General features: G+C 38.4%; 1 protein-coding gene and 1 pseudogene across 2 annotated transcripts in view; one reads left to right on the top strand and one right to left on the bottom strand.

The window, feature by feature from the left end:
• EFCAB13 (EF-hand calcium binding domain 13) overlaps positions 1-23,176 on the top strand; it is a gene marked incomplete at its 3' end in the record, with an annotated part of 45,564 nt that overhangs the window by 5,402 nt on the left and 16,986 nt on the right. Inside the window, 6 exon segments of the mRNA XM_021711377.1 lie at positions 3,065-3,225; positions 8,334-8,409; positions 8,412-8,447; positions 11,202-11,324; positions 11,782-11,812; positions 13,194-13,337. Coding sequence (XP_021567052.1) covers positions 3,065-3,225; positions 8,334-8,409; positions 8,412-8,447; positions 11,202-11,324; positions 11,782-11,812; positions 13,194-13,337 — 571 coding nt within the window.
• LOC103258421 lies at positions 4,522-7,906 on the bottom strand (annotated as a pseudogene). The gene is made up of 2 exons (XR_002481859.1): positions 7,873-7,906; positions 4,522-5,053 (listed from the first exon to the last, which is right to left on the bottom strand). The product of XR_002481859.1 is annotated as a 60S ribosomal protein L24 pseudogene (transcript).

The following is a 23,176-nucleotide window of genomic DNA, read 5'->3' as shown; positions in this document are numbered from 1 at the left end:
ATCCTTCTTCCCCCACCTTCCAGCCTCTGGTAACCATATTTCCACTCTGTTTCTATAAGGTCAACTTTTAAAAATTGAACATATAAACGAGATTATACAGTATTTGTCTTTCTGAGCCTGGCATATTTCACTTAGCACAATGTCCTCCAGTTCCATTCATGTTATTGTGAATGACAGAATTTCCTTCTTTTACAGGCTGATAGTATTCCATTGTATATCTACACTACATTTTTTTATGCGTTCATTTGTTAGTGGATAGTTAGGTTTTTTCCATATCTTGGCTATTGTGAATAACGCTGAAATGGGCGTGCAGATATCTTTCCAGCGTACTGATTTTAATTCCTTTGGATATATATCCAAAAGTGGGATTGCTGGATCTCATGGCAGTTCTATTTTTAGTTTTTTGAGGTACCTCCATACTGTTTTCTATAATGGCTGGATATGTATACCAACAATGTAATGAATACTTATACCAGCAGTGTGCAAATGTTTGTTTTGTTATAACACTTATCTTTTGTCTTTTGATAATAGCCATTCTAACAGGTGTTAGATGATATCTCATTGTGGTTTTTATTTGCATTTCCCTAATAATTAGTGATGCTGAACATATTCCCATAAACTAGACGGCCATATGTATGTCTTCTTTTGAGAAATGTCTGTTCAGTTCCTTTGCCCATTGGAAAATTGGTGGTGTGGAGGCTAGGTGGGGGGATATATAAAAAAAATTGGTGGTGTATTTTCTTGCTGTTGAGTTGATTTCCTTATATATTTTGGATCTCAACCCCTTATCAGATATATGGTTTGCAAATCTTTCCTCCCATTCTGTGGGGTGTCTCTTCCCTCTGTTTTCTTGCAGTATAGAAGCTTTTTAGTTTGATGGACCCCATGTGTCTATTTTTGCTTTTGTTGTCTGTGCTTGTAGCGTCCTCACCAACAAATCACTGCCCAGACCAATTTCATGGAGACATCCCCCATGTGTTCTTGTAGCTTTACAGTTTTAGGTCTTATGCTTAAGTTTTTTGTGTGTGGTAAGAACATAAAAGTCTATTATTATAGCAATTTTCCATTTCCAGTTGATATTTGTATGTGGTGTGAGATAGGGCCCAAGTCTCTGTATGTGGCTTTCCAATTTTCCCAGTATCATTTATTGAAGAGATTGTCTTTTCCTCATTGTGTGTACTTGGCACCTTTGTCAAAAATAAATTGATTATTAGTTAGTTCTTGGCTTTCCATTCTGTCCCCTGAGTTAATGTGTCTGTATTTATGCCCGGATTATTTTGTTTTACTATAGATTTATGCTGTATTTTGGAATAAAGATGTATGATGCCTCTAGCTTTATGATTTTTGCTCAATATTGCTTCTGCTATTTGGGATCTTTCCTGGTTCCATATGGGTTTTAGGATTTTCTTTTATTTTTTAGTTGGAGTCTCACTCCATCCCCAAGTGGCATGCTCATGGCCACCCCACCGTTGATCTGTTGGACTCAGGCGATCCTTCCGCCTCAGCCTTCCAAGTAGCTGGAACTACAGGCGTGTGCTACCACTGCCTGGCTATTTATTTATTTATCGAGGTCTTGCCAAGTTACCCAGGCTGTTCTCAAACGTGTGAGCTCAGTCAATTTCCTCACCTCATCCTCCCAAAGTGCTAGGATTACAGGCTTGAGCCACCGTGCCTGGCCTGGATTTTTTTTTTTAATCTGTTTGAAAAAAATTGATATTGGAATTTTGATAGGAATTGCATTGAATCTGTAGATAATTTTGGGTGTTATGGACATTTTAACAATATTAATGTTTCCAGTCCATGAACATAGGATAGCTTTTCATTTATTTATGTCTGCAATTTCTTTCATCATCATTTTATAGTTTTCATGTTGAGTTTTTGCCATTCTAACAGCTGTGTAGTGGTATCTCATTTTAATTTGCTGTTCACTAATGACATATCATGTTGAGCATCTTTTTGCATGCTTATTTGCCATGTATCTTACTTCTTTGGTGAGATGTCTAGTCAAGTCTTTTGCCTGCTTTTAAGATTGGATTCTCAAACGCCCAAGTTAACCTAATCAGCCCTTGTAACCTATGTGACATGAATAAGCCCCACCATGGCAGCAATCATGTGACTAACCCACCCATCTGCCTGCTGTCCATCCCCGAACGTCAGTACCTGCGCTTGCTGCCCCTTTGTGATTACGTTGAGTAGACCACCGCTCAATCACCTGAATGATCCTCCCCATCAAGGGGAATGCTTAAAAGGACTCAACCACAAGCAGCTGGCGGCCATTGCTCTGTGCTCTTTGAGCTACGGCCCTTGCCATGCTTCCTGACTTTGGCACCCTCTCCCACCTTGGGGACATGATCCCTTCTCTTTCTCACTCTAATTTATTCTTAAATAAAATATATTTAAAAATCTAACTTCTGTGCAATTCTTTGCATCTTTCACGCAACATCGAATCACACCCCAGATGGCCAGGCTCATCTTAGAGTGCTGGCCCTCTTCCTGTCGGTGGGAAGTAATTTCTTTCTAAATAAATCTTTTCTTCATGATAAAAAAAGTTCTTTGTATATTTTGGATAACAGTTTTTTAAAAATCAGGTGTATTTTGCAAATATTTTCTTCTAGTCTGTGGTTTGTTCTCTCATTCTCTTGGTATGTCTTCTACAGAGCAGATGTTTTTAATTTAAAGGAAGGCCAACTTATAAATTATTTCTTTTATGTTTTTGGTTTGTATCTAACATCTAGTTGATTTTTATAATAAAAAATGATTGCTTTGCACAGTGTATGGTAAACTTTTGCATCTTGATGCCTTAAGAGTTAGATTCAATAACTGTTAGATATAGTAATGAATGATGTGTACTTTATAGCTATGTAATGCACTAAGGAAATTTGGAAATACTTAATCTAGAAAGACAATGCACTAATGAATAAAACCTTTGTCAATTGAATTCCCCTTGGTAGCACTATCTGAGAAAGAATGTTGGTCTGAATTGAATGACTTGACCCAAAATGCCATATTTACTGTGTGTGCGCATCGCGAGCTTAACTGATTGTGGCTCTTGGTTATCCCCTAGGCAGAAGAAAGTGTTGACTTATTAGATGATGGCTCTAATTCTTTTGCAACTGACTTTCCTTCAAGAAATATCAACAGCAAAAAATACATAAAGTTTTCTAAAACAACAGTGAAGAAAATTTCACCTGAAATTAGGAGTTTGATGCCAGAATGTAAAAAAATGTAAGTTAATAACTGAAGTTACTTTACCAAAGTATTCTTTTACAAGTTAAAAGCACCAAAAATGTAGCTTATGTTTCTCATAATGTACTATTTATATAGGATCATGCGTATTTATGGCCATTCACTCAGGAGCATGGTTTTAACTCTTAAATATCCTTACACTTGTTTTCACTTCTCTTATGGTCACATGAAAGTCATAAAGTACATAGGATTCTAGTTAGAGTAGGGCAATTATCTATATGTCTGCAAGTTTGTCTTAAAGAGAATTTAGGAAGGCAACAGAAGGTTCTTCCCTCTAGGCTTGGATTTGTGCTTTCCACAGAATTAAGCTGTTTGAGTATTTTGGCAGTTTTTTCTTGTGTGTTGCATTGCCTGGTTGCCTTGTGTTAGTTCTAACATTTCATATGCATGCAGGAGAAATATCTAATTTGTACTTTTAATATTTATAAAATGACTAAAATAGAAAAGAAATATTTATCAGAAAGAAGAAATCCTCTAGGAAACTGTTCAGGAGTGTTAACTCACTTTATCTTTCTCCAACTAAATGCTGGTCTTACCTGTTGGTGAAGTTGGAAATTGCCTGCACACTGCACTTAAACCAGTGTTTTCTCTACCTGTCAGATGTTTGTGTTTCCATTATTTTAATCTATTATTTTCACCACTACTTCTGTTTGTTAGATGACAAAAGTCAAAGCAGTTATTTCTAGAAGACTACAGTAAAACTTGCTACCTGAGAAGAAAAGGAAGGCGGCGGGAGTGTTCACTTTATCTTCTTTCATTAGTTTTGTTCAACATAGATTAATACCTTGGGAGGCATATACCCCCAAATAATAAGGTATTTATTCATTATTTATACCAGATCATCTTTTTTCCATAAAATGTTTGAAGCAACTCATAATTTTGAAACACACTTATCCTTTTGTCAACCTAAGTAAGGAAGCTGAGGCAAAATTAATGTAGGTGGAGAATTTATTTGAGCCCAGGTTAAGGACCACAGCCTGTTCTGCTTTGCAGAACACAGGAGAGGCTTAAGTTTTTAAAGCAAAAAAGGACCCATCAGGAGAAGGGTGACTACAAAAGTTGTTTTTTTGGAATTCTCATTGGTTTGCAGAAATTACCATGATTAGTGATTGGCTAGATATTGTTGAACTATAGAGTATGAGTTTTAGTGTCCAGTGTATGGTGTTGCTAGATTAATTTACAGCTGCTTGGTGGTGACAGTCTAGAGTCCACATCACAGATGACTTTGAAGTAATTACTTAACTCAGGGGGAAGTGAGGCATAATATCTATCTCATTTTTTTTTTTTTACAGTCAGATCTTTATTTAAAAATCAGATCTGCCAACTTAGCGCTTTCCACCAACTTGGGGAGCAGAAACCTTCACAGGCTTCACAATCTTTTGCTTAGGTGCTGCCTTTGTGGGGGCCTTAGCAGCAGCCATGGCAGTCTTTTTAGATGCTTGCTTAGCCTTTTTTGCTTCCTTAGCAGCCCTGATAGCTTGTTCTCGTTGAGCCTTTCTCACTTCAGGTTTCTGATTCCTGTTGGCCATTATATCAGCAAGAGATGCACCAGTAATGGCCCCCTGGAATTTGACTGCACGGCGGGTTCTTTTCTTTTGAATTTCTTCCGACTGTCCCTTTTTGTGCTCTCTTCTGTAGAGGACAGTCCAGCTTATTTGCCGAGGATTCCTCTTGGAAAGGAACGCGGACTCGCATTTTGCGTTAAGGAACTGAAAGACCTTCGCGTGGGTCCTGGCGTAGTGCCTCCGGTGTCCGGGCTAGATCTTGTAGCCCCGGAAACTGCACAGCTCGGCCTTCCTGGCGGCGGCTCCGGGGGAAGAGGGAATTGGCACAGAGAGCTCTATCTCATTTTAATGCCTCTTCTGGGCCTGATAATTTAATGAGGCTCTCATTTATCAGATAAAAAGTTCATTTTCTTTTTCTTTTTCTTAAAGATGAAAGTTTAAAAATCATGAGTGGAAGTCATCGTTCTACCAGAAATACGGAGCCTCCATTGCAATGCGACTGCATGGGGAGGGGGTGGAGAATAGAAAGCAGCAGTAGACTGCAGGTTGCAACTCGTCGATGAGTCATGAAATCGGCTCAGGAGATCGCTACTTGGCTTGTTTTTAAAAGATTTAAAAGTCAGTCTTCCATACAACCCAGCAGTTCCCCTTCTGGGACTATACCTGGAGGAACTCAAATCACTCTATGAAAAAGATACCTGCACGTGCATGTTTATTGCAGCACTCTTTACAATAGCAAAAACATGGAACCAACTATGCTGCCCATTGAAAGTGGACTGCATAAAAATGTGATATATATATACATGATGGAATATTACACAGCTATAAACAAGGACAAAATTATGGACTTCACAGCAACTTGGATAGACTTAGAGTCTATAATACTCAGTGATCTATCACAGGAACAAAGAACTGAGTAACACATATTCTCACTCGTAAACAGACCCTGAACAATTATCACAAGACTCTAAGAAGGGGGATTGGAGTGGTGGGAAACTGCTGGGGCAGGGTGGGGGGCTGGGCGGGCAGGGTGCACACTTCATCAAGGACACCTGATCTCAACCAGGTGAAGTGGGGACCAAAGTAAGACCCAAACTTTACCTGTACAGTGACCATTTGTATACTTAACCCTGAATTGCACCCCACATCTTTAGAGTAAAAATTAAAAAAAGAAATAGAATATAATTGAAGACGTTAGAGTGCTTTTCACAAAATATATGTGAAATTGTTCCCATTATCATTCTCCCTCCCCCCTCCATCTCTCTCTTTCTCTGTCCCCCTTCCTCTGTATATGTACGCTGTCACAATAAAAAATATATTTTAGACTGTGGATCATAGTCAAAATAGTTGAAAGTCATTGACTTTGAGACTAGAGGACTGCAGAGGGGACTCATCATATAGCAGCTTTGGAGAGGCAAAGAGCAAGGTGAGGGGTTCTGGAGGTAGGAGTTTAGGTGATGCAATATAAAGGGATCGAGTGTCAAAAGGGCAAGGTGCACAATACATACATACAATTTGATTCATCAATTAAAAATACAAAAATTTAAAACCACAATGCACACATACAATTTTGTCTGTCGATTTAAAAATAAATACATTAATTAAAAAAAAGGCCAAGGTATCTGCTAAGGAAGAGGAGTGGCATGCATGATAAAAATTTTTATTATTTCACAATTTTGCTTAGGACTAAAGCAGTTACCTGAAGCTGTTGTTGATATAATCTAGTTAGTCATTGTCTTGTTAGGGTTGTTTTTGAAATTTAGGTCTACCCTGGATTACTTGAAGCAAAGTACACTATTTCCAACAGTATGGGCCTTCTGTTTTCAAATTAATTAAAATATGATTCATGTTATTTTTATACCATTGTTGTATAGTTTATGAGATATGTGTTTTATGAACATTCTTGGCAGTCCAATAAGAAGAGGAAAAAGAAGGAAAAAGAAGAAAAAACCAAGCTATAAGAAAGCAATAAAAAACAATATAAAGAAGTTCAGCTTCTTGTGTCCACACTTGAGTCTTCAAATGCCACTTCTTGTTAGATGACACTTTGGAGAAATGACTGATTTGCATGTCTGTGAGAGAAGAATATGCAGATGAGCCTGGAACATCTTGTCTTCCAGAGGTATGGAAACCAAAAAAGACTACAAGACTACTGCTGATGTTGGGTGGTGAGGGTTGTAGTTGCTGTGTGGGTTCTTGACTTTACCCCAGCAAAGAATTTTAGAGTGAGTCCAAAGTATAGTTTAAGGGAAAGTTTGTTACAGAGAAGAAACACTGTCAAGGGAGAATGCGGGTGCCTTACAGAGAAAGGACATGTGCTTGGGGTTAACAAACAGCTTTTTATATTTCCTAAAATGATTAAGCAACCTATTTCTTAAGGTCAGATATGTGGACTTTATAGGCTATAAGCTAATGATCACAAGTTTCAGTTCTTACTGTTTAACTTCCGTGCTGACTTGCATCACAAATAATTCTTCAGATAATGGAAAAAGAACAAAAGTTATTGTTTAATTAAATTTTTTCGGAACTCCATGCCTCAGTGCTTCTAGCAACTCCTCATTGCCTCTATGATTACTGTAGCAGTCGCCCCATACTCCAAGGTTAGATCTGGTGTGCCTGGTCAGTGGGGTGTTGCTAAAAATAATTATGTCCCCATAAGAAGATGACTGGATGCCTGACCATCCTGTTCCTCATTTATCTAACTTGCCCCTGCCTATGGAAGCTCACATGTCTATCTCTGAGCCTTGTGCTGGGCTAACTATGCCTGCTTCACTGCCAGAGACGCATCAGAAAGACTCAAGGGTCTACCTGAAGAGGCTCCCACCTTTTCCCACCAGAGATGAGAAAGTTGGAGCACCAATGAGAATAACAATGTCAGGATATTAAACCGCATCAAATATCCTTCTCTATGTATTCAAAATAATATAAAAATTATTTTGTCATTGTTAGAGGTTACAAGTGAGCCAGGTCTTCATTCTGAAAAGTGATAAATCAAGGAGAAGAATACTTTTGAAGTACTCCCCTTGGGGAACTGTGTGCCAATGCCAATGCCTAGTCCACCCGTCAAAGTGGTTTTGGAACTCTTCTCCTGGAATGACCATCAGAGTCATCGTTGTATTACCCTTGATGTCTTGAATGCCATCAAATATCTTCATTTCAATATTTCCTGTATATTTGGGTAAAGAAAAAAGTCATAGGGGGCCAGATTGGGTGAGCAGGGAGGGTGTTCCAGTACAGTTATTTGTACAGTGCTGCCAATTTAAGCGCATGGTGGCAAGTTGGCAAACTTAATTGTCAATTACCAACAAATAACAGCTCCATGGACATTCCAGAAAAAGAGTTCCAAAGTTGTTCTGACAGGTGGACTAGGTGCTGACATGGGTGCATAGCTTCCCAAAGGGAATAGTTTGAAGGTGACTGTAGTGATATTCAGCAATTGAGGTATTGAACACTTTTTCTAGGATGGGTTCGTGAACTTCATTGTCAGGCTCTGTATGTCTGAAAATTCCCATAATTAAAAGGTGAAAAGGAGAAGACAAAACAACAATGACAAAATGGTTATTCCAATATCTGTGAATTTAGGTTTGAAACGTCAATATCTCTATGTGAAGAAGAGAAGTTCTCTGATTTTCCAGGAGAAAGGAAGTCTGGAGAAAGACAAGTTTACGAGAACAACAACCTAGTAAAAGAGCTGAGGTAAATAAGGACTTGGAAATTTTTCTCTCACCTTCAAGCGTTGTCCTTAGACCTCAAATATTCCGTTACATTTTAGTTCAAGTGTTGAAAGTTGCAATCCTCAGTATGACTTCCTCTTCCTTCTCTTCTCTCCCTTCTTCATTCTCCTTCTCTTTAAAAAAATGGAACAAGGCATTCTTTCAGAATATTATGGAATTTTTACCCTTCTTTCTCTGTTAAATATATTATGATATTAATATGATAAATATCATAACATATATATATATATTTTTTTTTTACTGTGCTCTCTGTTAGCATTTTGCTTTTAAACAAAAAGCCTGGGTGCTCCTTGGTGTGCGCAGCATAAAACTCCAGCGTAACATGGGTCCTCACATGACTTTCTTCCTGTGTCTGTGTATTGTCTTTGTCTTCTGTTCTCTCCTAAGTACTTCTGTCATTATATATTTCATCTCAAGATCTTAACTTGATTATATCTGCAAAGACTTTTTATCCAAATAAAGTCACATTCATCAGTTCTAGAGATTAGGACATGGACATATCTTTTTGTGGTGCCATCATTCAACCTACTACATTTACTCTGATAGACTTAGGTGTATATTTATTTTTGTTTCGCTGTCTTACTATGTTTTTTTTTTTCCTGAATCTTAGAATGCATGCCTTTTTTCAATTCTGGAAAATTCTAATGCATTATCTTTTAGACTTATTTCCCTCCCTCAGTCTCTTTGCTGCCCGTCTGGATGCTCTATCAGATATACGTTAGATGTCATTCAGTTCTCCAAATTCTTTAACATTGCTTTATATTTTTCATCTATTTATCTCTCTGTATTTTGTTCTTGATAATTTCTCCCCATCTACTTTTGAGTTCACTTATTCTTTATCCAGCTGAATCTAACCTGCCCTTTAACTTGTCCATTGAGTTTTTTTTTTTTTGAGTTGGAATCTCACTCTGTCACCCAGGTTGGAGTGCAGTGGCACAGCCTCTACATGCTGGGCTCAGGCGATCTTTCTGCCTCAGCCTTCCAAGTAGCTGGAACCACAGGCATGTGTCACCATGCCCAGGTGATTTTGTGATTTATTGTAGAGACGAGGTCTCACCATGTTGCTCAGGCTGGTCTTGAACCCATGAACTCAGGTAATTCTCTTGCCTCTGCCTCCCAAAGTGCTGGGATGACAAGCATGAGCCACCGAACCCGGCTAGTTCATTGAGATTTTAATTTCAGTGATTATATTTTTTACTTCTAGGATTTTTGTTTGGCAACTCTCAAAATATGCCTTATATAATACTCTCCCCTCATGTTCCATAGTTGTTTCAGGATTGGTATCTGATAAGTCCAATATATGAAGTTCTTGAGGGATCTAAATCTTGTGTTTATTGTTTTGTCTGATTCTCACATGTTACCTTGTGCCCTTGGGTGTTTTATACAATTTTATATGTTCTTTCATATTGTAGTTGATTTGTATCTGTGAAAATCTCATAACAAGCCTGTCCTCCTACAAGATAATTTTTTTTTTTTGAGTTGGAGTCTCACTCTGTCGCCCAGACTGGAGTGCAGTGGCCGCTCCCGGCCACTGCAGCCTTGACCTGCTGGGCTTCGGTGATCCTTCCGCCTCAGCCTTCCAAGTAGCTGGAACTACAGGCACGCGCTACCATGCCCGGCTAATTTTTGATTTATTGTAGAGATGAGGTCTCGCCAAGTTGCCCAGGCGGGTCTTGAACCCGCAGGCTCAGGCAGTCCACTCACCTCAGCCTCCCAAAGGCACGGGATTACAGCCTGAGCCACTGAGCCCGGCTAAGATAATTTTTTAAAAGAGAATTTGTATTTGTTTCTGCCGTGCTCTCCAGAAATGTTACAAATCTGAAATCACTTCAAATGAATTTTTTGGTTTTTGTTTTCAGTTTAATGCAGACGTGACTTCTAAACTCATATGTATACAGAGTTATGGATACATAAATGTAATCAGGAGGAATGGACTTTCTTCTTTATTTTTTTTATGCCCAGAACTGAGACAGAGACAGATTTTCCTCATACTTCTTCACGGATGAGTTGTTTTCTGGTCTGCTCTCTCTGGGGACCTGGCCTTGTGAAGGATTTGGCTCTGTGGGATCTCAGTGCCAATTCCTATCCATCCTGTATGGCTCGAGAGGCTTCTCTCCACACCCTACATGGTCACTGAAACGCAAGACTCAAGGTTCCATGTAAAACCGAAGACACCTAGAATTAGAGTTTCTGCTTTCCAAAGTGGTACTTTTCTATCTACCTAGCTGCTTGCCTGTTTGGAGTCATGTGTATACATGCAATAAGTGGATACTTTACTCAGTCATAAGGAGAATTTAGAACAAAATTACCTATGCCATTGGAATGACTGCTTGGTTCTGAACATTGCACATATTGTCAGAGCTTGCGTATATAGCCTAGAGTCTGGCAGCCGAGTCCTCTTGTTCTTTTTACACGATAGAGTTTCCTTGCTCTGTAAAACCCATCACTGTATTTCGACAACATATTAGATGATTAATTGCCTGCTTTAGAAAACATGACTTTGCAGAAGACCGCTGTATAGTTTATTCCACATTTTATTATATATTACATGTAACTTAATTACAAAAAAGCAATTTTATGTGAGGATCATAACTAAGTAGGAGCCAAGGTATGATTCATTATTTTTTTTAGGAAGTTTATTATCCAAGGATGCTGAATTACCAGTGTGACCTCAGGCACCCACCCTTGCCTTTGTCATTTTATATTTCATCTCAAGATTGTCTCTCCTTGTTTGAAGCTGTGAAAGGAGAAGATGGCCAGGAAAGAAGACGCTTTCTGTAAATTGCCGGTTCTGCACGGCATTCCCGAGACTTCCCCACCCCTTCACATATCAGCCTCAGTCATGTCATTGTCTTCTGTTCCTTGAGTGTTGGGCTTCCACTGGGCGTTTTTCTCTCCAGAGTCATCTAGCCCTTCCACACAAAGAATGCCAAGTAGTTTGTGAAAACTAGGAGACTGTGCTTTTAGGAAGGGACATGTAGGGATAAGAGCACTGTATGTGGAGCCAGAAGACTTAGACTTGAATCCTGACTGACCTCACATACTGGCTTAGGCGCTCATAAAATCCAGTTGACCTCTCTGAGCCTTTCTTTCCGCACACTCCCTGTTTCCTCAGACCCCGACTCCTGGCAACCATAATTATTCTCTTTGCTCCACGAATTTGACTATTTTAGACAGCATATATACGTGGAATTATGTAATATTTGTCCTTCTGTGTCTGGCTTATTTCACTTAGCATAATGTCCTCTAGATTTATCTGTGTTATCACATCCTGAAGGTTTTCTCTCTTTTTAAAGACTGACGTGCATGGTCCACTTTTATTTAGTTGTATCATTTTAATAATGTGATAAACACCTGACCCAAACACCCAAAATAAAAACTTGATACTAACTTACCTCTTACTGCAAAGTTTGCCAAACAATCCATTTTCTTTCTTCCTCAGTCTGAGGTCAGCATCACAAATTCTACTCTCATTAGTCCCCTCCTTTAAAAAATTATTTTATTGTGGAGGTATGTTTTTAGGAAATATTTAAACAAGTTCAATTATTTAAAAACTTTAGTACAAGTCTACCATGATGTATGTTTTGGGACTTTTTTCACTTAATAACATATGACTCAGATTTATTCATATCATCGCATGCTGCTTTTAGCTTGCCTAATGATTCTCTTGTGTGTCTATGTCACAGGTTATGGACTATATTCCATTGTAGGTATATACCAACCCCCCCCCCGACACTCCCATTCATCTGTCAATAGACATTTAGGTTGCTTACATAGCATGGCTCTTATGAAGAATGCTGTAAGGAATAAGGGAGTGCGAATACCTCTTTGAGATCCTGTTTTCATTTATTTTGGGTAAATACCTAGAAGTGGATTGCTAGAGCATATGACTTTGCTTTTTCTAGAGAGTTAGTACAGGCTGTTGGGAAGCTTCCTAAACTCCTTGCTATTCTTACTTACAAACAAACATTCACATCCTTCCCTCTCATCTTACTGGAAAAGGGTCCCTCTCACTAGGCAAATCCCCTCATTTCTCCCTTGCATTTAATTTTCCTCTGCTTTCTCATGATCTATGCTTTGCCAATTTTATACTCAATATTTTTCAGAGAAACTTCTTGAAAGAGTTGCTTTCATTCATTACTATTTTTTTTGCTTCCCATTTCACTGAAGTCTGTCTTCCATCTCTAATACCCTACTGAAACTCCTTTTGTTAAAGTCACTATTTTCAATTTTTAGTCTTTCTCTTGTCATCGATTGCTTCTTTTCTGAAAACAAAGTGTAGTGTCTGCTGAACAAAATCCACTTCAGTTCAACAGACAGTTTCGGAGAATCTATTCTTAATTAGGCATTGGAAACAGGAGAAAGAAAGGTCTTGTCTCCTAGGAGCTGACAGTGTAGTGAGGGATATTAGCACACAAGCCATCGCAGTTCTAAGATCTTGGATGGAGACGTGTTCAGTGTCAGGGGAGCACACAGGAAGGATTTACTATTCCCAAGCAAAGTTGTGTATGCCATTGCCTGTGTGGACCTTGCATGACTTTTCTGAAAGTTTCTGAGAATTATTTAGGAAATGGATGGAAAGACATGAAAATTGAAAGTTTAAAAGGCTGAAAACATTTGCTCCCATTTCTTCCTTTACTGAGATGGTGGGGGGAATAAGAATAATTATTCCTTTGAATTAATTAAATGTTTGGTTACGTGTGTGCAGCACTTCATAGAACCTATAAAATTTTTAGTAAAATTCAAAGTGGTAAAATTTATGTGAATGATCTACCTATGATCCTCCATACCTTGAGAATTTCTATATATGATTCAGAAATGCAGCAGGCACTCAAGACTATTGATATTGATGGTAAGTTTTGTGTTTCCAGTATTTAGGGATCTGTAGTGATGAATATACGTTATGTTTATCTGATTAATTACAAATGATAGGAAAACTAAACTTTAAAATGTTATAAAATATTGGTTTTTGGTCATATATGTTATAAAACATTTTTATATGTTGTAATGTCATTATTTACAATAGTGAATCTAGATATAGATAATTGGATTGATTAATTAATTACTGGATTGGATTATGACATATTCTTAACATTGGTCCATGCATGGTCCACTTTTATTTCGTTATATAATTTTAATAATGTACTAAATACCTGACACAACCACCCAAGATAAAAACTAGGACTTTGATGATAATTTACATCTTACTGTAAAGTTCACCAAGCAACCCATTTTTCTTTTCTTTTTTTTTTTTTGAGTCAGAGTCTCACTCTGTTGCCCAGGCTGGAGGGCAGTGGCACACTGCTCACGGCCACTGCAACCTCCACCTGTTGGACTCAGGCAATCCTTCTTCCTAAGCCTTCCAAGTAGCTGGAACTACAGGTGTGTGCGACCAAGTCCAGCTAATTTTTCTTGACTTATTGTAGAGAAGAGGTCTCACCAAGTTGCCTAGGCTGGCCTCGAACCCCTGGGTTCAGGCAATCCTCTCACCTTGGCTTCCCAAAATGCTGGGATTATAGGTGTGGGCCACCGTGCCCTGCCACCCTTCTTTCTTATTCCTCAACCTGAGGTCAACATCTTATATTCTACACTCGTCATTCTCCCCCTTTTAAAAAATTGTTTTATTGTGGATATATATTTTTATGAAATATTTAAACAATTTCAATTGCTTTAAAAACTTTAGTGCAAAGTTTACCATGAAGTATGTTTTGGGGCTTTTTTCACGTAATCGTATATGACGAAGATTTATTCATATGATTGCCTGCTGCTCTTAGCTTGCCTAATCGCCTGTATACTATGATCTTGTGTGACTATATCACTGGCTATCCATCCATTCTCTCTCTGACGAGCACTTGGGTTCTTTTCAGATTTTAGCTGTGGTGAACAGCTTTTGCCATGACATTTCCTGATGTGTGGGTACTAGGATTTCTCGTGGTTATATGCCTTATAAGTGGTGCTACTGAACTATAGGTCTGTACATTAATGCCCTATTGTTTTCCAAAGAAGTCTCCAGCAATATGCCCAGTTAAGGAGCTCTGTGGATCCAAGATCTTTTCAATATTTTATATTTTCAGACTTACTTTTTGATAATTATATGAGCGTGGAATGATATGGGTTAGGGAAAACTTTCTTAAACAAGGCAAAAGAATTTGACTATAAAAGAAGAGGTTAATATACAAGGGGTCCCCAAAAAAACTTGAATATTTTTTGGAGGGCAGGCCCCTTGTAGTCCAGGCTTCCCCCGCGAGATGAGTGTTCTAGCAACATCCGTGGACCAGCTAGCATTGTTGTGAGAGACTGTGTTTGGCTCTGGTGAATTCTTTTTGGAGATTCTTTCAATATGTTTGTTCCTTTCATGATGGGTGATTTACGAGTGCACCTGCCCACCCCGCACTGTGTGTTCAACTGTGTTTTGCCCCAAACAGTGAGACCCCCCCATGCCCCATCCTCCCTATTCATCCCATCTCTCCCTGAGCAAAAAAATTTTTTTGTTTCTCTGAATGACGAAAGTCTTCAAAAGGAAATGTTTTGCAGAGGTGAAACAAAAAAACAACGGAAGCACTAAAAGACATCAAAACTGATGAGTTCAAAAACTGTTTTGAGCTGTGGAAAAAGTGTCTCAATAGGTGTATTGCGTTCAGTGGGGAGTGCTTTGAAGGTGACTGAAGTTTAAACATGGAAGAGTAAATATACAATTTTTTTATAAGTAAGTTCCACAGTTTTTTTTTTTGGGAGGTGTCCTCCCTTGTATTTGATATATTTTAGAATAAAAATGATGTAGATAGGTTGGCATGACCAGAAATAAAGTTAGTACGTCTAAATGCAAAGCAGTACTTGAAGATTGAAAGCATCAGGCTGCTCAAATAGATGTGGATTCATTCTCATAAAAATTATAGATGGAAAATCCTAGAAGTCAAAATGGGCCACAGATAGAATGTTACTAAGCAATCAAGTAGTAATTGATAAGTTGCCATCGTATGCATGTACCCATCTATTCATTCATCTAAGTCACCAAAGTATTTTTTGAGCTCACAATAATGACCATGAATGCCCTTTAAAAGTAGAAGCTGTGTCCTACGTTGAACAGAAAAGGTTTTCTTGTGGTTGTTTTAGTTTATAGAGGGTTCTAAGTTAGAAAATGAAAATTGTGTCTTTGCCCTAGTCTTTCCCTACAGTCCCTAGAGGTAAACAGTGTTAATAATTTGGTAGATTCTTTCTGGCCTCTTGTTTTACACACACACACACACACACACACACACACACACACACACACGTAAATACACACACACACACACACATAATGATTTTAACCAGTCTCATATTGATTAATGAAGTTATCTGTAAAATTTTTGCTATTACAGATAATGCCCAAAGAACATCCTTGTGCATCATTCCTCCCACACTTGTGCACATATTTTTATAGGATAGATTTCTAGATATAAAATAACTGGACTAAAGGATATGTACATATGAAACTTTGATAGGTACAGCAAAATAGTCCCACTCTCCTCCCAAAAAAAGTTTCTTCCCAAATGATTCCCCATGGCAGTGATCGTGAGTGCCTTTAAAATGAGAGGTTCTGGCCGGGCTCAGTGGCTCAGCCTGTAATCCCAGCGCTTTGGGAGGCCGAGGTGAGTGGATTGCCTGAGCTCATGGGCTTGAGACCCGCCTGGGCAACTCTGCAAGCCCTCATCTCTACAATAAATAAAAAATTAGCCAGGCATGGTAGTACACGCCTGTAGTTCCGGTTACTTGGAAGACTGAGGTGGAAGGATTGCCGGAGCCCAGCAGGTCAGGGGTGTGGTGGCCAGGAGCGTGCCACTGCACGCCAGTCTGGGTGGCAGAGTGAGACTCCAACTCAAAAAAAAAAAAAAAAAAAAAAAAGAGAGGTTCTATGCTCTGCTTCTGTTGGCCATAAGGCATTGCCTATTGCCTTTAGGGGGTCTCTGGATGATCTTCAGGTGGTCTGTTAAGTGGCTCTTCTCGCTGTGATTTTTTTTCTTTGATTTCCCTATAACTATGAAAATTGTCCATTGGAAAATGACTGTGTCAATGTTATTAAGCTATTGCTTTACCTACAACAGAGATAGGATGGAATAGGCACTCGTTTTTTGAAGGACTGGGTAATGTAGATATCATTATGTCAACTTTTTATGCCCAATTGTATAGTTTGCTATTGATAGGAATTAAGAAAAGCACAAGTCACTAGGTGATATACATCCACCTTTGTTTACATCAGCTTAGCTTAAATTGAAAGATGTCAGAGAAAAAGTACAATGAGGCCTTTGAGTCCTTTGGTTTTACTTTCCTCTCTGAACATAATGGGATGCAGAGACTACAGTGACTTTTTTTCTTGCCAATGGAAACATGAAGCTGAAGAAATTCCTTCTTATCTTCCTTGCAAATGCATCGCCAAGTGTGGATTGTGTGTGTGTGTGTGTGTGTGTGTGAAGAAGCCCTGATTTTTAAGTTTTTTTTCATCTTTTATTTTAAAGATGTGGGGCACAATTCAGGATTAGGTATACAAATGTTCATTATGCAGCTACCCTTGATGAAGTGTGCCCCCCATCGGCAGTTTCCCTCAACTGCGGGTCTCACCCCCCTCCCCTGGCAGTTTCTCACAACTGCCAATCCCTTTCTTGCAATATTATGATCATTGTTCAAGGTCTGCTTATGAGTGAGACTATATGGTACTCTATTCTTTGTTTCTGTGATAGAGCACTGAGTATGGTAGACTCTAAATGCATCTAACTTGCTGCAAAGTCCATATGTTTATCCTTCTTTATGGCTGCATAATATTGCATTGTGTGTATACCACATTTTTTTAATCCAGTCCAGCTTCAGTGGGTAGCGTGGTTGGTTCCATGTTTTTGCTATTGTGAATAGAGCCACAACAAACATGTGAATGCAGGTATCTTTTTTTAAAGAATGATTTGATTTTCTCCGGGTATATTCCCAATAGGGGAATTGCTGGGTCATATGGAAGGTCAATTTCTAGTTCTTTCAGAAATCGCCACACTGTCTTCCAAAGAGGTTGCACTAGTCTGTATTCCCACCAGCAGTGTAGAAGCGTTCCTTTTTCTCCACATCCTCGCCAGCATCTGTTGTTGTTTGCTTTATTAATGATGACCTTTCTTACTGGGGTTAGGTGGTATCTCAACATGGTTTTGATTTGCATTTCGCTGATGATGAGTGAGGCTAAGCACTTTTTCATGTGTCTGTTGGCTGCCCGTATATCTTCATTTGAGAAGTGTCTATTCATGTCTTTTGCCCACTTTTTAAAGGGGCTGTTAGTTTCTTTCCTTTTGGCACATCTGAGTTCCTTGTAGATCCTAGATGTTAGGCCTTTATCAGACATACAGTTGGCAAATATTTTTCCCCATTCTGCGGGCTGTCTCCCTGCTCTCTTGATGGTTTCTTTTGCTTTGCAGAAGCTCGTTAATTTGATGAGGTCCCACTTGTCTATCTTATTTCTTAAGGTATTGGTGTTTGGGGTTCTGAATAGGAATTGGTTGCCAGTTTCAATTTCCATAAGGGTGTCTCCTACATCTTTTAAGATTCTTATAGTTTGAAGTTTTACATTTAGGTTTCTGATCCATTACAAGTTGATTTTTGTGTATGGGGATAGGCGGGGTCCTGTTTCAATCTTCTGCATGTGGTCAGCCAGTTTTCCCAGCACCATTTACTGAATAGGTTCTCTCCCCAGTAGTTGATGATGGAGGCTTTGTCGAAGATGAGTTGTTTGAGAAATTGAGAAGCCCTGGTTTTAAATGGCAGGAAAATTTTCATACTCAGATTTTCTTGGGGACACATTTCCTTTCCCCTGTCTTTACACATGCTGCAAAGTTGCTGATTGAGCATGGGGGTGGTCTTGTTCAAGTGCCCTGGAAATGTTGACTGACTTTGTTGTTGGGTAAGAGAAAGAAAATTGAAGCCACATTTCTATAAAATGCCTTCATCTACTCCAGGATTCTTTGCTATAGATACATATGTACATTTGGAAGGAAGGATAAAAAAATGGAGAGGCTCTGGTGTGTTCCTTCAACCTGTAATTAGATGAAACTTTTGATGCCTACTACTTGAGCCAGTTCCTGCTTTTTTACTGTTGTGCTGTTATGCAGGCAATGATGGTAAAATAAAGATTCCTATTTGTAAGCTATGCCATTGCTCTTCTGCATAAAAGTGAAATGACTTTTCATTTGAGATGACTGTTGTCTCTCTTGTAGCCTAACTCTTGCAAACTGATGCATCCAAGCAGTATACTGTGCTTTATAGGTTTCAGTTAGAAATTTCATAGGTCTGTGACATCTTAAACAGGTGAAAGTTTTCTTTTTTAAAGAGCAAACCTTTCATTAGAAAAAAAAATCTTGCTATTTTGCGCAACCAAGGGACACCCGTAATGCTTGGTAAAAACAGCTGATTTTCTCCTTTGATGAAGAGATAATCTTTCTTCACATGCCAAGATTCATTGCTTCACTCTGACATTAATTAATTAACTTTATCCAAATTCTGAATGTCATGTATAGCTGTTAAAATGGTTATCATCATCCTCATCATAGCTTTGAATTATTGCCTTTTCAAGGTCTTGTCAAGAAGTGGGAGCAAATCACAAAGTTCTCTGACATGCTGGATTTTTAAGTGGCTTGCATATTTTATCGCTTTATTGAAGTTTCATTTACATACAGTTAGATTCACATATTTAAAGTGTGCAATTTAATAAATTTTGACATATGTGTATACCTGTGAGATCATTATTCCCTTCAAGATACTGAATATATCAAAACAATATCCCAAATGTCCTCCTCCTCCTTTGTAAGCCTTAACTCCCTCTACACCCCCTTACTCCATCCACAGGAAAACACTAATCTGCTTTTGCCAATATAGATTGCATTTTCTAGAATTTTATATAAATTGAATCATGCAGTGTGTACTCATTTTGGGGGATCTGGTTTCTATCACTCAGCTTAATTATGTTGAATTCATCCATGCTTTTGTGTGTATCAGTAGTTCATTCCTTTTTATTGCTGAGTAGTATTTCATGATATGGATGTCCAGTAATTTGTTTATTTGCTTGCACACTGGTAGACATTTGGGTTGTTTTCAGTCTTGGCTATTACAGATAAAGCTGGTGTGTTTGTACTAGTATGTCTTTGTGTGGTCATATACTTCCATTTATCTCGGGTAAATACCTAGTAGTAGAATGATTGGATCATATGGTAGATGTATTTTTCCATTTTTAAGAGATTTCTAAATTGTGTTTGCAAAGTGATTAAACTGTTTGATTTTGCCACAAGTGATGTATGAGCATTCTGGTTGCTCCTCATCCTTGCTACCCTTGGATTGTCAGCCTTTAAAAATTGCCGTCATTCTAGTAGATGTATGGTGATTATCTCATTAGGCTTTTAATTTGCATTTCCTGAATGAGCAAATGATACTGAATATCTTTCTTGTGCTTTTTTGCCATCTGTATACCTTGAGTTGGAGTCTCACTCGGTCGCCCAGACTGGAGTGCAGTGGCCGCTCCTGGCCACTGCAGCCTGGACCTGCTGGGCTCCGGTGATCCTTCCGCCTCAGCCTTCCTAGTAGCCAGAATTACAGGCATGAGCAACCATGCCCGGCTGATTTTTTGATTTATTGTAGAGATGAGGTCTCGTCGCCCAGGCGGGTCTCGAACCCGCGGGCTCAGGCAATCCACTCACCTCAGCCTCCCAAAGGCGCGGGATTACAGGCTGAACCACCGAGCCCGGCGCATTTTTATATTGTGAATATAAGTCCTTCATTGAATATGTGATTCACAGATATTTTCTTCCAGTCTGTGGTTTGTCTTTTCATTCTCTTAAGAATGTCTTTAGAAAAGCAGAAGTTCATACTTTTGATGAAGCCCAGTCTATAATTTTTAAAAAATGAAACATGCTTTTGATGTTTTATCTAAAAGATCTTTGCCTATCCCAAGTTTTATGGAGGTGACATTTGTAGTTGTTGCTGGGCTGTTTGAGTTCTTTGTAGATTGTAGATATTAGTCCCTTGGGTGTGTAGTTTGCGAATATCTTCTCTCATTCTGAAGATTGTTTATTCATACTGCTGATGATTTCTTTGGCTGTGTAGAAGTTTTTTAGTTTAAGTCCCACATGTCTGTTTTTGCTTTGTTGCTTGTGCTTTTGAGGTCTTAGTCAGGCATTCTTTGCCTAGGCCAACATCCAGAGGAGTTTCCCCTAGGTTTTCTTTGAGTATTTTTATAGTTTCAGATCTTACATTGAAGTCTTTGATCCATCTTGAGTTAATTTTTGTACATGGTGAGAGACAGAGGCCCGGTTTCATTCTACTGCATATGACAATCCAATTTTCTTAGCACTGGGGAAAGCAGAGTGTCCTTTCTCCAGTTTATTTGTTGACTTTGTTGAAGATTAGTTGGATGTAGTAAAGACGTAGCTTTATTTCTGGGTTCTCTATACTGCTCCATTGATCTGTGTCTATTTTTATACCAGTACCCTGCTGTTTTGGTTACTATAGCCTTGTAGTATAATTTGAAGTCAATTAATGTGATGCTTCCTTCTTTGTTCTTTTTGTTCAGTAGTGCTTTGGCTAATTGCTTGGTTTCATATAAATGTTAGAATTTTTTTTCAAACTCTGTGAAAAGTGATGTCAGTATTTTGATAGGAATTGCATGGAATCTGTAGATGACTTTGGGCAGTATGGTCATTTTAACAATATTAATTCTTCCAATCCGTGAGCTTGGGATGTTTTTCCATTTGTTTGTGTCTTCTTTAATTTCTTTCATTAATGTTCTGTAGTTTTCTTTGTAGAGATATTTTACCACCTTGGTTAAATTTATTCCTAATTTTATTTTCTTTTGCACCTATTGCAGATGTGGTTGCCTTCTTGATTTGGTTCTCAGCTTGATTGTTATTCATGTACAGAAATGCCACTGATTTTTGTACATTGATTTTGTGTCCAGAAACTTTACTGAATTTGTTTATTATGAGAGTTTTTGGGAGGAGCCCTTAGGTTTTTCTTGGTGTAAGATTATATTGTCAGCAAACAGAGGAAAGTTGACTTCCTCTTTCCTAGTTTGTATGCCTTTTCTTTCTTTCTCTTGCCTTATTGCTCTGGCTAGGGTTCCTGTGCTATGTTGAATTGGAGTGGTGAAAGTGGGCATCCTTGTCTTGTTCTGGCTCTTAGAAGGGAGTTTAAAAAAGTTTTCTCTATTCACTATGATGTTGGCTGTGAGTTTTCATATACGGTCTTTATTATTTTGAGGTATGTTTCTTTTATAGTCAATAGGATTGTATTTTATTAGCGTCAAGGAGGTGTGAAAGTGCTAGTCTTTATGCTCCTGGGCTAGCAAGTAAAAAGACAATAAAAACTCCTTGGTGTTTATTTATTCGTTTATGTAGTTTTAAAGATGCAGCAGTAAACAAGATAGATATGATACTTGGTCTGCTTTAACTTTTTGGTTTCTTACTTCCTATTTGGCGTCGTGACAAACTCCCATGTTACTGATTTTCTCCTGGTTCTTTTCTTGTGTACTTGGTCTTCTACTTACAACTTTTTCTGACTATAGATTTACATGCGTTTAGAATAGTTTATTTGTATTTTGACCTTATTTTCTGTTTATGGCCATAGTGTTCTGAGATTAATCAAGAATCCCAGGTTTATTTTTTTCTTTAGCGACAGTACTCATAATTCTTGTACATTTTTCTACAAATAAAAATCCAAGAAATATATAATAAGTCTATAAAACTGTGAAAGACCCTCTTTAACTCCTCCTAGATTGTTACTGCTTAGTATTGGCCTTATAATTCTTTTTATACACAATTTTTATGAATATATCTGCACATATATATGTTACATGTTTTGTCAAGGCAAAATTTGTCAGAGTAGAACTAAAGAACCTAGATCTCATAGAACCTATTAAATAGATTAAGCATACAGTTAGAAATCAAGAGACCCCCCCTCCAAGAAAATAAAAGGAAAAAAATATGAAGATCTTTTACTTTAAGGGAAAGGGAAGTTTTGTCATCTTGTTTTGTAAGAGCTATTTTGTTATTTAATTTATTTATATTTCTCAGCTATAAAATTGGTCATTTTGTACTTTCTGACTGTTCACATATTTTTTCTACAAATCGCCTTTTCATGTCTATTGTCCATTTAAAAAACTGGGTTGTTCATCCCTTTCTGTAAGAGTTTTCATAGTCTAGCTACTAACCCTTACAATATGTTACAAATGTTTACTTCCAGTCTATTGTTTTTCCCTTAATTTTGGAATGAGGTCTCTGCTTTTTGAAACAGGATTTTACATTTTATTATGAAATGACTATTGGTAGGCTCCCGGGAGCCTGGGGATGGGGAGATGGGAACAGGGCAAGTTAAAATGCCACAAAATTCACTGTTCTTACTCAGATTCAGCCATTTTTCTTTAAGAAGCATTCCTTGGGTCATGCTTAGTGGCTCAGCCTGTCATCCCAGCACTCTGGGAGGCCGAGGCGAGAGGATTGCCTGAGCCTGTGGGTTCAACCTCATCTCTACAATAAATCAAAAACTAGCTGGGTGTGGTGGCGCTCACCTGTAGTTCTGGCTACTCGGAAGGCTGAGGCAGAAGGATCGCCAGGGTGAGGCTGGGGTGGCCGTGAGAGTGACACTGCCCTCCAGCCTGGGTGATGGAGTGAGACTCCAACTCAGGAAAAAAAAAAA

This window comes from Carlito syrichta, unplaced genomic scaffold, assembly GCF_000164805.1.
Source record: "Carlito syrichta isolate Samal-C Ts95f unplaced genomic scaffold, Tarsius_syrichta-2.0.1 Scaffold302107, whole genome shotgun sequence".
Taxonomy (NCBI): Eukaryota; Metazoa; Chordata; class Mammalia; order Primates; family Tarsiidae; genus Carlito; species Carlito syrichta.
The sequence above is the reverse complement of the archived record's forward strand: the minus strand, read 5'-3'. Positions and strand labels throughout refer to the sequence as shown.